Here is a 14,465-nt window from a genome sequence, read left to right on the forward strand (position 1 = left end):
TGAGGGGAAAAGTAGAAGAACTATGCCAGAATCAGACAGCAATATCTCAGAATTAAAATGTTTGGTAACAATAGAGAGTTGTTTATTTTGTCCTGTGGTACTTCTGACAGCCAAATAACTATTCTAATACTACAGAGAGTAACAAAATGTTTGGTTTAGACTGAAACAAGGGTCTTGCTGTAATTTAAGAATACACCAGAATCAAAGAAATGGCTTACAAAGTGTCATCAAACCTTCGGCCACACTGATGCTATTGTATGATATATGTTTGTGTGAGAAATGTATAATTACTCAAAATTATTTTGCAGGTGAAATGTCATTTCATGAGTCTTTGTTTTGTAACACAGCTTTATTAAATACAATCAGGATTTAATGTACAAAGTGTAAAAATAATTGGAATTTGAAATATATACAACACTGTACATGTGTATTTAGTAGCATTTTCGGCGTTTTTGTCTTTGTAGCATTCTACGGGCTGGTAAAGAGTCCTCAGGTTCCTTTGTGTCTTTCTGAAGAGCCTCAGCTACTTCAGAACTGCTTTTTGATGAGTTATTTGCTTCACCAGTAGACCTGGAACTATTTTTGGGTGGAAGATCATCAGATAAATTAGTAGCTATTGTACTGCTGTTTTCATTTATATAATCAATCTTCTTTTCTTCTGGTAAGTTATTCATGAGTGCTTGTGTATTAATCATTGCAAGTTCTTCATCCGCAACCAGGTCATTCTCAGGAAGTTGGACAGTTTCTCTCAATTTTCTGCAGGGAGTGACATGCCTAATATTCTGATTTGCTTCTTTTGATGACTTGCTATGCTGAAACCCCAAACTTCGTGGAGGCTGAAATGCTTTTTTTAAAGATGGAGAAATGATTGAACAGATTGGTGTCAGTGGTGGAGGAGCAGGTATGCAACTGAGGAAGTCCATCGCTTTTCTCTTTTTGCTGTTTCTGGGATGGTCTTCATTAGTTGTAGCAGATAAAGGTGTTTTTGCTGACCCTTGTGTGCCAAGTTTCGTATTTGGTGTGCTAGTTGACAAAGGGCTTGGATGCTTTATTTAAATTTCAGAAGAAGAGAATTAAAAAGAGGTTAAGATTTACATTGAATAGAACATCCTATTTTACTACCTTCCTGAATTACTTCCACAAAATAGGAAAAACCTGATACAACAATGCTGTCATCATTCATGTCTAACTTTAGTTTGATATATTCTGATGGTGACTAATATTATTCTTTCAAGTATTGATGCTTGATAAATTACTGTTTACATGTACACGAAGACCACACATTTCCATTCTGTTTCTGAGATTTAAACTAAATGTATGGGAATTTTTCTGTGCCAGATGGTAAGAAATCAAAGCACTCATAAAAAGGAGTTAGTATTCTGCTGCATTGGATATATCCTCAACAGGTTGTTAAACAGGGAAAAATAAGGGAAAAAAATTTGAAGGGATAGGATATAGACCAAAAAACCTGAAGATAACAATACCCACAAAATAGATGCTACACAGCAAATCATTCAAACACATGCTTAACTTGAGAATATCTTTAACGTCTCATTTATTTTAACTTGGTTAATATATTTAATAAATGGATACAATTGAAACTTTTAGAATTAACACTCTCTCTGAAATGCGGAAGGATGCCTTTTAAGCTTAAATTTAGTCTTGAGGATTTGATCTTGCATCTGGGTGTTTCCACCTCCCTTGCAACTGCTTTTCCTCCTTTCCCTTGCAGTAAGAATTTTTCTTTTGACTGCACTCAATACTCTACATCGGGAGCTACTTGCCACCAGCAGCTTTCATGGGAAACTTGAGCAGTATTTAACTCAATTTTTGTCAAGACTGCTATAAAATGTAATCATTTGCTAGGTGATACCTCTTCCCTTTTAAATACTTGAAATAGTGAACAATATATAGGAAAAAAGACCAGGAGGTAAATTCTCTAAACAAGGGTAGGAACTGCAAAACGCCGTGAAAGAAAAATTTACATATCAAGACTTTTCCTTACAGTGACATCCATGTCAGATAATCTTCACAATGGGGCCAAAGAAGCAATAAATCATCCACAGGGAAAGAATGATCCATTTTACTCATATAAAACCCAGAATATTTCAAGTATGCTGTCAAAACACAGGCAACAAGGGGAGGTTTTAAGGTACTGCTTGGAGGAAGAACAGTTTCACAGTTCCTCCTAGGAAATAATCCTAAGGCCCCACATAGAGAAAGCTTCTATCAGCTTGCATTGCCCTGAAGAGAACCTACGGAGCTGACTGAGAATAGAGACCATTCATCACACCTATCAGAAAAAAAACTTACCTCCTTACTGAATGTACTGTCACTATAAAGTCAATATTAATTACCAGAAGCTTACCAAACTTTTATCCTCTGCATAAAGGCCTGGGTAGCAGGAAGGAGAGGGGTATTCCAAGCTACATCTTTTAGGTAAACTGGGTGTAAGTGAGCGATTTCTTTGTAGCAAATTCCTCAATTTACTTTCTGCATCAGAGCAAAAGGAGTCCACATTCTGTAAAGGAGAACAGATTACAATGCAGAATATTTGTTTTTAAAATTGTGTAAGTACTATGTGCTCACAAAGTATTTAGGACTTTTTCTTCTCATCATAATCCCACTAGAAGTTTATTTTATATCAAACCAACACTGTTGGACTTTCCATGGAGGAAAATATCATACCTTCCTTTATTGCTAACAAAAAAAAATCCTTTTATATTTAAGCTTGTTTTTCAGTAAGAAGTGAGAATGCAGAACCAAGACATGCTATTTAGCACAGCTAGAAAACTGAAGTAATAAATAAATGAAATCAACAATCTGATACTGAATTATGTTCAACTGAGCAAGACAGTAATTTTCAACTTCCAAAAGACTAGACCCAAACTGTCTGTGACAAATTCTCTATTGACAGATGTGGTATTTTTGCCAGTCAGAGAAGATTCTGTGGCGCATTCTGAAGACAGTGTTTGTTGAGCTGAATTAAAAAAAGAAAAAGACACTCAACAGGTGATACGGAGAGTCCTCCAGGAAAAGTACATTAGCACCTTATTCCATCTCCCACAAAATCCCCTCAAATTCAACATTGTATGCATTACTTGTTTTAAAGTAACTAAAATTAGTCATTAAACTATAAATCTACAGATTTACCTCTATCATACTTCTCAGTTCATTAACCTTCTCTTGAAGATAGTTTTCCTTTGGACTGGCTGAGAATACAGAAAGATCTCCAGCCAACAGCACAGGAATTTCTGATCTGAATTCCGACTGCCACTGAAGGTTGCTTGCAGCAATGAGCAAACAGCGGACAACTATATCTTCAATAGCAAAGTGTCTGAGATCTGTCCAGATCTTTACTGCCACCAAATTATAGCTTTCATCAGATAAATACACCATAGTAGTGAAACCTAAAAGCAAGAAGTTGTTTGAATTAAACCCTAAAGCTTTAAATAAAGGTTAATTACTGCAATTTCTATCTATAAAAATGTCATGTCTTGAAAGACAATTGATAACTATAACATGGCAGCCTATCTGCATGGTAACGTTTGATGTTTCATTAATATTCTACACTATTGCCCTGCTGATTACAGAAAACAATTTCAAGTCTGTGTTCCAGTGTTTAAAAAACAATACTCCTATGGTGCTTTTCCCTCTTATTCAGAAGATTATCCACCTGTCCTTACCCACAAGCTCCATGAATTCCACTCATCCCACAACACTGTAAACAAAAGAGGGAGACCACGCACATACACAATGCTACTTCTGCAGACACCAAACACAGATGTGAGAATTTACTTCCACCACTTCTGGAAAAAAATTAAGAAAAGCTTCTCTGGAGCTTGGATCCTTCCTTACTAAATTCTTCTTGTGCTAATAAGTGAATACAGTTTTTCCTTAGGAAAACAGAATTATCTGCCAGCGTATCATGGTGATAGGCTGTATTACCAGGTTTTCACAAGCCTGAGATGCAGGTACTACACCAAGACCATTTTGACTTCTGAAATAAAAAAAACTACTGTCCTCCTGTGAATAAGCACTAATGTGGTCCACAACATACCTGTTTTGCTAACAGAAACTACAACTCCGACTAAATCAACTTCAGCACATGGTGGCTGAAAAGAAGGATCTGACAAACTGGTGAATTTTAGAGCCTTTCTTGGAAAGAAAATCTGTACCAGCACCTCCTGTGATACCTGAAGAAACACAAAATTTTTAAGTTTTTACAACACACTTATCTGGACTGTGATACATTTTAATTATACATCTTTATGCAGTTAAAGCACTTACTGGTAGTTGTAGATACTGAGTTTTCTTTGTTGCTGTTAATTGTATGTTAGTTGAGTCTAATCTTCCTTTGGATTGTGATGTTGACAGCTGGTAGATTCTGTACCGACTGCCTTCCTTTAACAATGAACAAACATCTAGCAGTGGACGCCAGATACTCAGTATCACTCCTAACAATATCAGATTAAGATATATTAGCTGTGCAATACTAATTTGAAGGCTTTTAAAACAAAATAAATCCACAACACTCCCTGCCACTCAAAAGCCCTAAACCAAAAACCAAGTAACACCTGAAATATTAACATGCAAGCTAGAATACTGTTGGAAAACTATTCAAATATACCTGCTATGCTGGCCAGTTACTACGTTTAGATAAAAGTTATTTTTAATTTTCCAAGTACTAACCTTTATGTTTTTCCTGCCTTCTGTAGTCTACCACAGATAATTTCCATACAGTGGACACATCTCTTTTGGAACAACCATTTTCTTCCTGCTCTGCTGACTCTAAAGCTTTCTTGAATTCTTCCTGTATGCGAGTTTGCTTTTTATCATTCATCAACTGTCTGTGAGCATTCAAAGCTTTTAATTGGTCTTCACTGAGATATCCCTGTAACCAAGAGAAAATGTATTCAGTATCTTATTAATTAAAAAAATCCTGTCAAGATTTTTAGATAGCCTCTTTCTTAAGCATTCGTCTGCTGCAAGCAATTTCATTTTCAACTGATACACTACTGGGACTTGAAACGAGCTATGTCAACACAACAGGAGTCACCAGTCTTGACTGGTACTCAGCTGGTGCTCTGTTGTCTAAGTATTACATTACACACTGTTCTTATGTGATAGTGAGAAGCCTGCTTAAGAGTGCATAATTAAGGTCAATACTTAATATAACAGCCCTGGTTGCCTGTTTCATAAGAAATAAAAAATACTATAAAATAAGTCTGTAAGAAGACAAGAGTTGCTTCTCTCAGCAGGCTCTTATCTCTGAGCTGACACTTACACTAAAATGCATCAGGAGTGTCAACTTTCTGACCAAGACTTCAAGATCCAGATGCCTTTATATGTGGCACTACAGATAAGCGTAACATTTTATTAAAGTCACAGATCATATAGCTTTATGAGAGTCAAGGACCCTGACTTGCAAAAGGCAAGGCACGTATTTAATTTTTAGCAACTGGCAGAGACTAATCACCTGCATCTTTATTAATAAAGGCATAAACACTTGAAAGTTGTGACTGAACTGCTCCGGAAGAGAACAATGACAATATAATAATTCAAACACTTAAGTGAACAGCATGCAAGAATAAGTGTGTGAAACTCAAGACTTACAAGATACATTTAGTTTTCATATATGCAGGACAAAGCAAAGTAATAAAATTACAAGTAACATGAACCTTTGTTTTCATTTTTATATCAAGAGAAAACAGCATGCTGTTTTGCAATCCAAGATATTATTAATCTATTTCCATAAGCCTTCGTTAAATATTTTTCAAAATTTTTAATCTTAATTTGTTTAGCAATAAGCATGCTGTAGAAAATCTCAAAAGGAAGCAAAAATAAGTAGTAATTTAATGGTTGATTTTAGCAGGAGGTATGAAACTGTAAATTACTCCACAAGCATTTCAAAATTAGTCCAGTAGGGTCTACAGTTACCTCCATATACCCAGGATCAGATGCATTCTGAATTGCTTCATAAAGTTCTGCACCGTCTTGCAAATTATGGATTTGCTGTCTTGTGACTATGCGTGATCTTGGTGTTCTTTTGCTGGTCCTCTCTGTTGAAAAAAAAAAGCCATTATGTTGAGTAAAACCAGTACACTTTAAAAGTGAAAGAAAAAAATAATTAGGTAAGAAGCATGGTAGTACTTAGGCCTTGCCAGAATAAAAATATTTCTATACAGGAATTGATATATGTATACATATGTATATAAGGAAAATACAATCAGAAAAAAAAAATCTCTATCATTTAAATACAACATAGATTAGAATATTATACAAACTTCGAAGAAGCCAGTATCAGTGTCTGCACCTAGGAGAGAGTAGGAGACTTGACGGGCTGCTATGAAACTTCATTGATACTTGACTGTATTTTCTGTATGTCTGTCACTTCCTTTTCCTCTCACACAGCAGAAAAGTCTCGAAGATATCAAGATCTGGGACAAAAGGTGACCACAGGACTTCACATGAAGCCTCCTTGGAACATCAGCTCAAAGCCAAGTTAACTTCACTACATTAAGCTATTAACTCCATTTTCTTTGCACCCTCCATTCAGGTATTTATTGTACATTTATCTGATCCCCAAGCCTTCTCTTCTCCAGGCTGAACAGTCCCAGCTCTCTCAGTATTTCCTCCTACGTCAGATGCTCCAATTCCTTAAGCATCTTCCTGGCCCTTCAAGGGACTCTCTCCAGTATGTCCGTATCTCTCTTGTACTGGAGAGCCCAGAATTGGACACAGTACTCCACATGTCCAATGCCAAATAGAGGTGAAGGATCACTCCTTAGACCTTCTGGCAACACTCCTCCACTTGTCCACCAGGACCCCCAGGGCCTCTTCTGCAAAGCTGCTTTCCAGCTGGGTGGTCCCAAGCATGCACTGGTGCATGGGACTATTCCTCCTCAGGTGCTAGATTAGCACTTCCTTTTGTTGAACTTCATCAGGTTCTTGTCAGCCCATTTCTCCAGCCTGCTGAGGTTCCTCTGGATGGCAGCACAATTCTCTAGTGTATCAGTTACTTGTCCTAATTCTGTACCATCAGCAAACCTGCTGAGAGTACCCTCTGCCCCATCATCGAAGATGTGAAAACAGGACTGAACCCAGTGTTGATCCCTGGAGTACACTGCTAGTTGCAGGCCTCCAAATAAACTTTGTGCCACTGATGACCACCCTCTGGGCTCAACAGTTCAGCCAGTTTTCAGTCCACCTGACTGTCTGCTCATCTAGCCCACGCTTCATCAGCTTCTCTAAGCGGATCTTAAGGGAGACAGTATGAAAAGCCTTACTGAAGTCAAGGTAGACAATATGCACTGCTCTCACCTCATCTGCCCAAGCCAGTAATTTAATCACAGAAGGTAGTCAGGTTAGTCAAATATGACTTGCCCTTGGTCAGCAGTCCCCGGTGACTACTCCCAATCACCTTCTTTGTCCTTCATGTGCCTGGAAATGGTTTCATCACATCTCAGGGATCAAGGTAAGGTCAGCTGGCCTATAGTTAGTTCTCTGGGTCCTCCTTCCAGTCCTTTTTGAAGACAGGAGACACATTTGCTTTCCTCCAGTCTTCAGGCACCTCTACTAATCGCCATGATCATTCAACGAGGATCAAGAGCAGCCTCACAAAGACATCAGTCAGCAACTTCAGCACTTGTAGTTTCATCCTATCACTCAACACAGACGTATGTATGTCCAGTTTGCTTAAGTATTCTCTAACTTGATCCTCTTCCACCAAGGGTATGTCTTCCTTGCTTCAAACCTTCTGCTGGTTCTCTGGGCCTGGGATTGCTGACAGCTGGTATTGCTAGTTAAGGCTGAGGTGAAAAAGGCATTGAGTAACTCAGCCTTCTCCACATCCTGTATCACCAGGGTCCCTGTCCCATTTAGCAGCTCCACTGACCTCAGTATCTCCACAGTCTCACAATGTTTGTCAGGAAAGATGCTCAGTCTTGCTGTTCAGGTCTACTGAGACACATCCTAAGTAGCATCCACCTCTGGGTGAAATTTTACAGTGTTATGTCTTTGAAGAGAATCGAATTAACAATTCTACAATTTTGTAGCACTTCCCTGAGCATCATCTCATTGGTAATTTTTTAGTAGCCTGGCTATCAACACATTCTAGAAGAGTTTCTTAGTTGCAAAGCCAAGCAAATAAGTATATAACTGTTTGTACAGAAGGGTACATAGGATACATAGGAAGTAAAAAACCTAAACCAATACAACACAAAAACAACAACAAAGAAAACAACTCAACAACCTATCTCTGCTTCTCTATCCCCAGAGAAATTTCTGCCAGTTTCCTTAAACTCTTCTGTAAACGCTAAGGAAGTTTTTGTGTTATTACATGTTCTGAAACAGTGAAAGCTTTACCTTCATGTTTTTCATATTCTGCTTGTATTTTTGCAAACAGAGCTTCCAGTTTCTTTTGCTGATCCTCTGCATGCTTGGCAGCTTCCCTTTCTTCAGCTCGGCTGTTACGAAACACATATGAACCAGCTGATGTCTTTTCCATCCACTGAAATAAAGATTCAAACAAAAACCAGACTTAAAAAAAATTTTTTTAACGTCATCTAGCTTCCTTCTAATACACACTGTTAAGCAAAAATGCTTTAAAAAGTGAACAGGCAGTAAATTCTTTCAGTATAAAAGTCAAAACCCCACAGTACTGGTTGGTAAATTGTCACTTTAAAGACAGGCATACAGAATGGAGCAGTAGTCAAAACTGCAGGACTTAACAGCTGAAGAAACCATAGCTTATAATAATAGGTATCGGTGATGTTAGAAGCCAGCTGGATCCTAGTGGTAGATACATTAAGATAAAAACCATCAAACTCAATGCTTAAAAATATACCAGAACTGCATTGTACCCAATTTGTCTTTCCACATCAACTGTACTGTCTGTTTTAATGTGCTAGGTTAGGTGCTCTAAAAGAACTATGATGATCTGCGGATGCTCTTAAACTTTTTCTGCCTGAAATAGTTCCACAGCACTACAGCCTTGTCCACAACCCTGCCAGAACTGGCTTGCCCGATCTGAAGATAGATGTGAGCCAAAGAAGTCACTGCTGATGAAAAGTGGTTCCTTTCCTTCCCTTTTGCTGCACAGTCCCATCTCTCCCTTGCATTGGCTCTAGCACATATCTCACCTCATCAGACCACATTGGTTTGTTAATTCAACAGACAGCAGTTTGTTGTGGTTGTCTTGTTATTATTATTAGTTAGTTACTTCTGGTTTAGTGAATTAAATTAGCTAAGCAACAGGATCAGGTGAGCTCCAGGTTTAACATAAGCAGCAGCAAGAAAGTATAGTGAGAGCAGGATGAGGAAAGGTTGAAGGACTAATCCTTATGAGGCAATGATTGTTGAAATATGCTCTGCCTGCCTCATTAGTGGCATGCCATGTATTTCCTGCACTATTCACAATTTGACACCTTTAATTCCTGTGATTCCTACACTCCTTGACTCTTGAGGTAAAAGGATACAGACAGCCCAGGTCTTCCTGTCATTTTGATGTTTGACCAAGACTCTCAGTGTTTTAAAAAGAAAAAAAAAAAACCAAACAACATCAGCCTATCAGTCTCTGGATATAGTGATACAAAACACCACTTTCCTCCCCAGCCTGGAAGCCATTACTGTGTTGCTGTTACAGATTACAGTCCCCTTTCTGGGACCTAAATAAATGTTAGTTCTATCAGGCACTTCATATAGTAAGTGCTGCAATTTCCTCCATTAAAGTAATGATTTAAGTATCAGAGTAAAGATACAAACCGCATATTGCTATTACTTTTGCAGAATTTATTCTGCATCGACCAACAGTTATAAAATACTTTAAAAAAAAGCAGTAAAAAGAAAATGCTGTATGTACATGCCAAGTGTAACATACTCTGAGAAAAGTTAGCAAAACTTCAGATACATCTGAAAGATGTATCCTGGTTAAACTGTTAACATTAAGAGGATTGATTACTAACAAAAAATATTGTTTCTTTTTGTAGTTATTGTTACAATAGCAAGTAGTTACAGTGAAGTCTGACCATATTTAAAATGTCTGGATCTGGAGATCAACAGGTATTTAAAAGATCTTAATTCTGTTTCACACCATAATCACATCGTATTTTCAGTAATATTTTAAAATAATAGATCTTACACATTATAGCCAGCTAAATGTAGGAAAAAGTCATCTTACTCATGGTTATATATATGTAACTTCTTTGCAGGGATACGTATGTTAATAATAGAAAAAACTGTGTTTCACTTCTACTTGGAGTTGAAACTGTCCATGTTTTTTTCTCCTTTAAAACAAGTGCTGTGCTTTGTAGATTACAGAACTGAAATTCAATTATTTCTGTCTTTTTGAAGCCAAAAACAAAGCCAGCCAGAAGATACTGAGTACAAACTCAAATTCTTCTTACAGCAGGATACTCCAGACCTGAAATATTAAATACATGCATGCTGCAAGAACCACTCCTGTTCATTTTACGCATAATGGTACCTTTTCTTAAATTTTTAATCTCTCTGTATTATGTCTGATTCGAGGAATGATATAGCAATTAAATAACATAATTTAGATCTCATAGAACCTATTAGATTCATAAAATATTTATACCATACCTGAATAGGATAAGTTCTTTGAATAACTACATCAATACACCCCACTGCACCACCTTCACTGTAAAGCGATGACAAAGGCAAAGGAAAAGGCCTGGGATCCCGATGAAATCCTAGTTTTGCATGCCACCGTGCACATCGAGTGCTGTTCGCTGAAATCTGAATAAGTTAAATGTTGAAGGATAAACTGTCACTAGAAAGTCAAAAAGATATTGAATTTATTATATCTAGAGGAAAGACTATTTACACACTGACTTCACCAACGATGCCTCATTTTTGCACCTCAACATATTACAATTTAATTTTAAGGTTTCTTTTCACATCGGATAATGTATTTAAACAGGAACTAAAAATTCAAAGCGTTAAAATTCTCTAGGAAATGAGTATCTATGAGACAAGTCATCGCTTTATACTAGAGGAGCAAAATTTTTATGTTGAAACTTCACCCAGCACTTTAATGGTCCTCAAACCAGTCAAGACCCTCCCCCCAAAGCCCACCCTCTCATAACCTGGTTTCTTCCCCCCATTCTTCCTCCAACTTCCAGATTGTCTGTGATGGGTAAATACTTTTTGCAGCTTGGTACTTAACCAAATTAAGGAGCTGTAACTGTCAAAACACGCAGTGAAACTTGGTTTAATTTTGTATCATCAACTTCTCTGCTAACCCTATTGAACAGGGTCAGCTACCTTGTGTCATGTCTTACAAATCCAGTTAGTAAACTTCAACAAAACTTCATCTGTTTATAAAGCCCTGACAGAACTTTTCCTGTTTACAAAATGTGCCTGAACTAAATAGCATCTATCACATCTCTTGGTCACATCCAATCAAGCTGAACTAATATTTAGTTTTACCTTTAACATAAGGGAATCTGGGGCTTCCAGTGGTGTACATCCATTTTGAGAGCCAACAAGTTCTGCTCCATGCACTATGATCTTCTGACCAACAGTCAGCCTTCTTCTATGTAAGAAAGCTTTGAGAGGTGGATCCAGAAGAGCTCTAATCCCATACCAGCCATCAGTAACTTCAATTATTGCTGCTGCCTTTTTACTTTCCACATTCTTATTGCTACTGCTAGGAGATACAACGGCGTTCAGTGATATGATTTTAGAAATACACAGTACAAGTGTTTTACCTGCTGCATCATCTCTTTCTGTTATTTTTTTGATTGCTGATCGTTTACTTTTATCAACTTCCAAATCATACCTACAAAAAAGAATTCAGGATGCTTTGTTAAAGCAAACAAAATCCATCACATTTTTTCCTTAAAAACAGTTGTAGAAAACTATTGCTTATTTGATCTACATGATTAAGTACCACTGTAGCAATGTAAACATTACCTAAATTTTTGAAAATAACATGTGCTACAGTTTTACTACTGATACGTTTAACAATATAAGCATTCTGATAAACAGTAAATGCAAGGCAGAGGTGCTTATTTTGTAGTATTGTGAACCAAAAAGCACACAGTATCACAAACTACAACTCGAAATACATTGCTATACACGTACCTATATTTCAACTGCAACAGCACTGTTTCTGGTGTCAAACATCTGTTAGCAAATTCATGTGGAAAAGACACTTCCATGGCTGCCAATTTCCATACAATCCACCTGTAGTGATTGTAAACCCAGGCCTCTGTTATTAGCTTGGGATCCACACCAGGAGTGTCGCAGAGAGCTCTGCAGATAAATTGTTAATAAATTAACCTGAAATCCACTGTAAATTTTTAACTTGCCTATTTTTCCCTAGCATTGTATTCAGTGTACGTATACAGGCAACACTAACAAAGAAATATTTATTACAGTGAAGACAGAAAGGTTACATTCCATAATCTGATCTCGTTATTGTCTGAATACTGAAGTTTTGCCTTCATACGCTTTGGCAACATGCATGTGCGTACATGCATGTGTTCTTGAAATGGGGACTTTTGACCCTAGCAGTAGCTCCATGGCCATGTTCTGCCTGCTTCATGCAGTTATACACATAGCATAGAGGGACAGAGGTGTGCTCTATTCCCTTTCAGCCCTGGAATTTCCCCTGCTTCCTTGATGAGTTCATTACAATTCATCCCCCTCTGCTTCACAGTTTCTAGAGTTGTAGTTTGGGTGCAAATACGTCAATACCTTCCCCATTCACAGGAAATTTGCGTGAAATTAATCAAGATTACCTCCAACATGCCTAAGCAGCAGATTGCAAATACAATCATCCAGAGCTAGATGCAGTATTCCCAAAGATCTACTGCTTGTTGACAAAAACATACTCAAACCTCACCTTTCCCATTAATTTGTGTAGCAAGCAGCATTGCTTGAAGGCCTAGAAACAGCAATTTCACATGAGAAAAGAATCACCAGCATGCTTTCTAAAATGCATGCAACTCCAGAATGCTGACACATACTGACACGTGGACAAGAGGCCCTGCACCGTTACTGCACATGGATGAACAGGCCAGACAGTCTTCCATGCATCTATCAAAAATGCTTTGTAGGAACATTCCATCTAACAAGGTATATCCCCAAACATTCAACAATTGTGTCACCACTGGAGGGAAACTGCAGAAATCAGGGATGGTATCGCTGAGAGCAAAATGCTTGCCAAGTGGGGAGAAAACAGATAAGTAACAAATTCGGTTCAAATTCTTCATACTCTGCCTCTGAATGACTACATAAATGCATATGCATACTTGTCCCAGAGCTGTCCATGAAACAGCTGGGGCATTTGATACCACAGTGTGCAAAATGGAACTATGCAAGGATTAGCTCTGCCTTATAGTATTTAGAAAAAAAAAAAAAAAAGCCATTTTAATGACTGCTCTGAGACAAACTTGGTTTACTGTCAGAGAGACGTGAGAACTTCCAGAGCAGCATGCAAAAATTCTTAGAAGTCATTTCTAAAAAAGAGAAAAAGGAGAGGGTGATTGGGAATGGCCAACATGGATTTACTGAGAGCAAATCATGGCTAACCAACCCAAATTCTGTGATGAAGTAACTGGTGCTGTGGGCAAGGGGAGGACAGTGGATGTTCCATGTGTTAGCAAGGACTTCGACAATTTCTTACAGTCTCTTTATCACAAAATTGGTACGATATGGGCTGGATAAGTAGATAAGGTGGGTGGAAAACTGTCTGGACTGCTGAGCATAAAGAATTCTGATTGACACTGTAAAGTCCAGCAGATAGGCAGTGACTAGCGGCATCTCTTAGACAGCGACACAGGGACCCATGTTCAATGTCTTCATTAACAACCTAGATGACGGCATGGAACACACAGCAAGTTGATGGATGACACAAAATTTGGGGAAGTGGTTGATAAACTGGGCGGAAGGGTTGCTATTTAGAGGGACCTGAACAGGCTGGAGAAACAAGCTGTCAGGAATCTCATGAAATTCAACAAAAGCGAAGTCTTGCACCTGTGATGGAACAACCCCATGCAAAAGTAATAGGCTGGGGCTGACTGGGAAATAGCCTTGCAGAAAAGGATCCAAGGTCCTGGTGGACAACAAGATGTCTATGAGGCAGCAATATGTCCTTGCAGCAAAGAAGCACAAAACCATCCTGGGCTGTATTATGAGCAATGCCAGTGATCGTTCCCCTCTCTTCAGCACTTGGGAGACTATATCTGAAGTTTCTGTCCAGCTTTGGATTCACCAGGATAAAGATGCTGGTATACTGGGGCAAACTCCACAGAGGGTTGCCAAGGTGATGCTCCTGTGCTCTCTGGGCTAAGCACACAACACACAACCTAAGAGAGCTGGGTTTATCTGGATTTAAGAGAGAAGGCAGAGAGACCTTATTGCTGTCTACAACCACCTGACTGGATGATTCATAGAAGCACACAACAATAGGATGAGAGGCAACAGACACAAGT

At 38.2% G+C, this 14,465-nt stretch overlaps 1 protein-coding gene across 1 annotated transcript in view; it reads right to left on the reverse strand.

Annotated features, from left to right (window-relative positions):
• Positions 1-431: 431 nt before the first annotated feature.
• BRCA2 (breast cancer 2, early onset) overlaps positions 432-14,465 on the reverse strand; it is a 37,487-nt gene continuing 23,453 nt past the window's right edge. The window contains 11 exon segments of the mRNA XM_010084547.1: positions 432-1,068; positions 2,367-2,521; positions 3,154-3,410; positions 4,061-4,196; positions 4,291-4,457; positions 4,693-4,894; positions 5,941-6,062; positions 8,368-8,512; positions 10,606-10,761; positions 11,455-11,806; positions 12,112-12,282. Coding sequence (XP_010082849.1) covers positions 432-1,068; positions 2,367-2,521; positions 3,154-3,410; positions 4,061-4,196; positions 4,291-4,457; positions 4,693-4,894; positions 5,941-6,062; positions 8,368-8,512; positions 10,606-10,761; positions 11,455-11,806; positions 12,112-12,282 — 2,500 coding nt within the window.

Source organism: Pterocles gutturalis, unplaced genomic scaffold, assembly GCF_000699245.1.
Source record: "Pterocles gutturalis isolate BGI_N339 unplaced genomic scaffold, ASM69924v1 scaffold36456, whole genome shotgun sequence".
In the NCBI taxonomy this organism is placed as follows: domain Eukaryota; kingdom Metazoa; phylum Chordata; class Aves; order Pterocliformes; family Pteroclidae; genus Pterocles; species Pterocles gutturalis.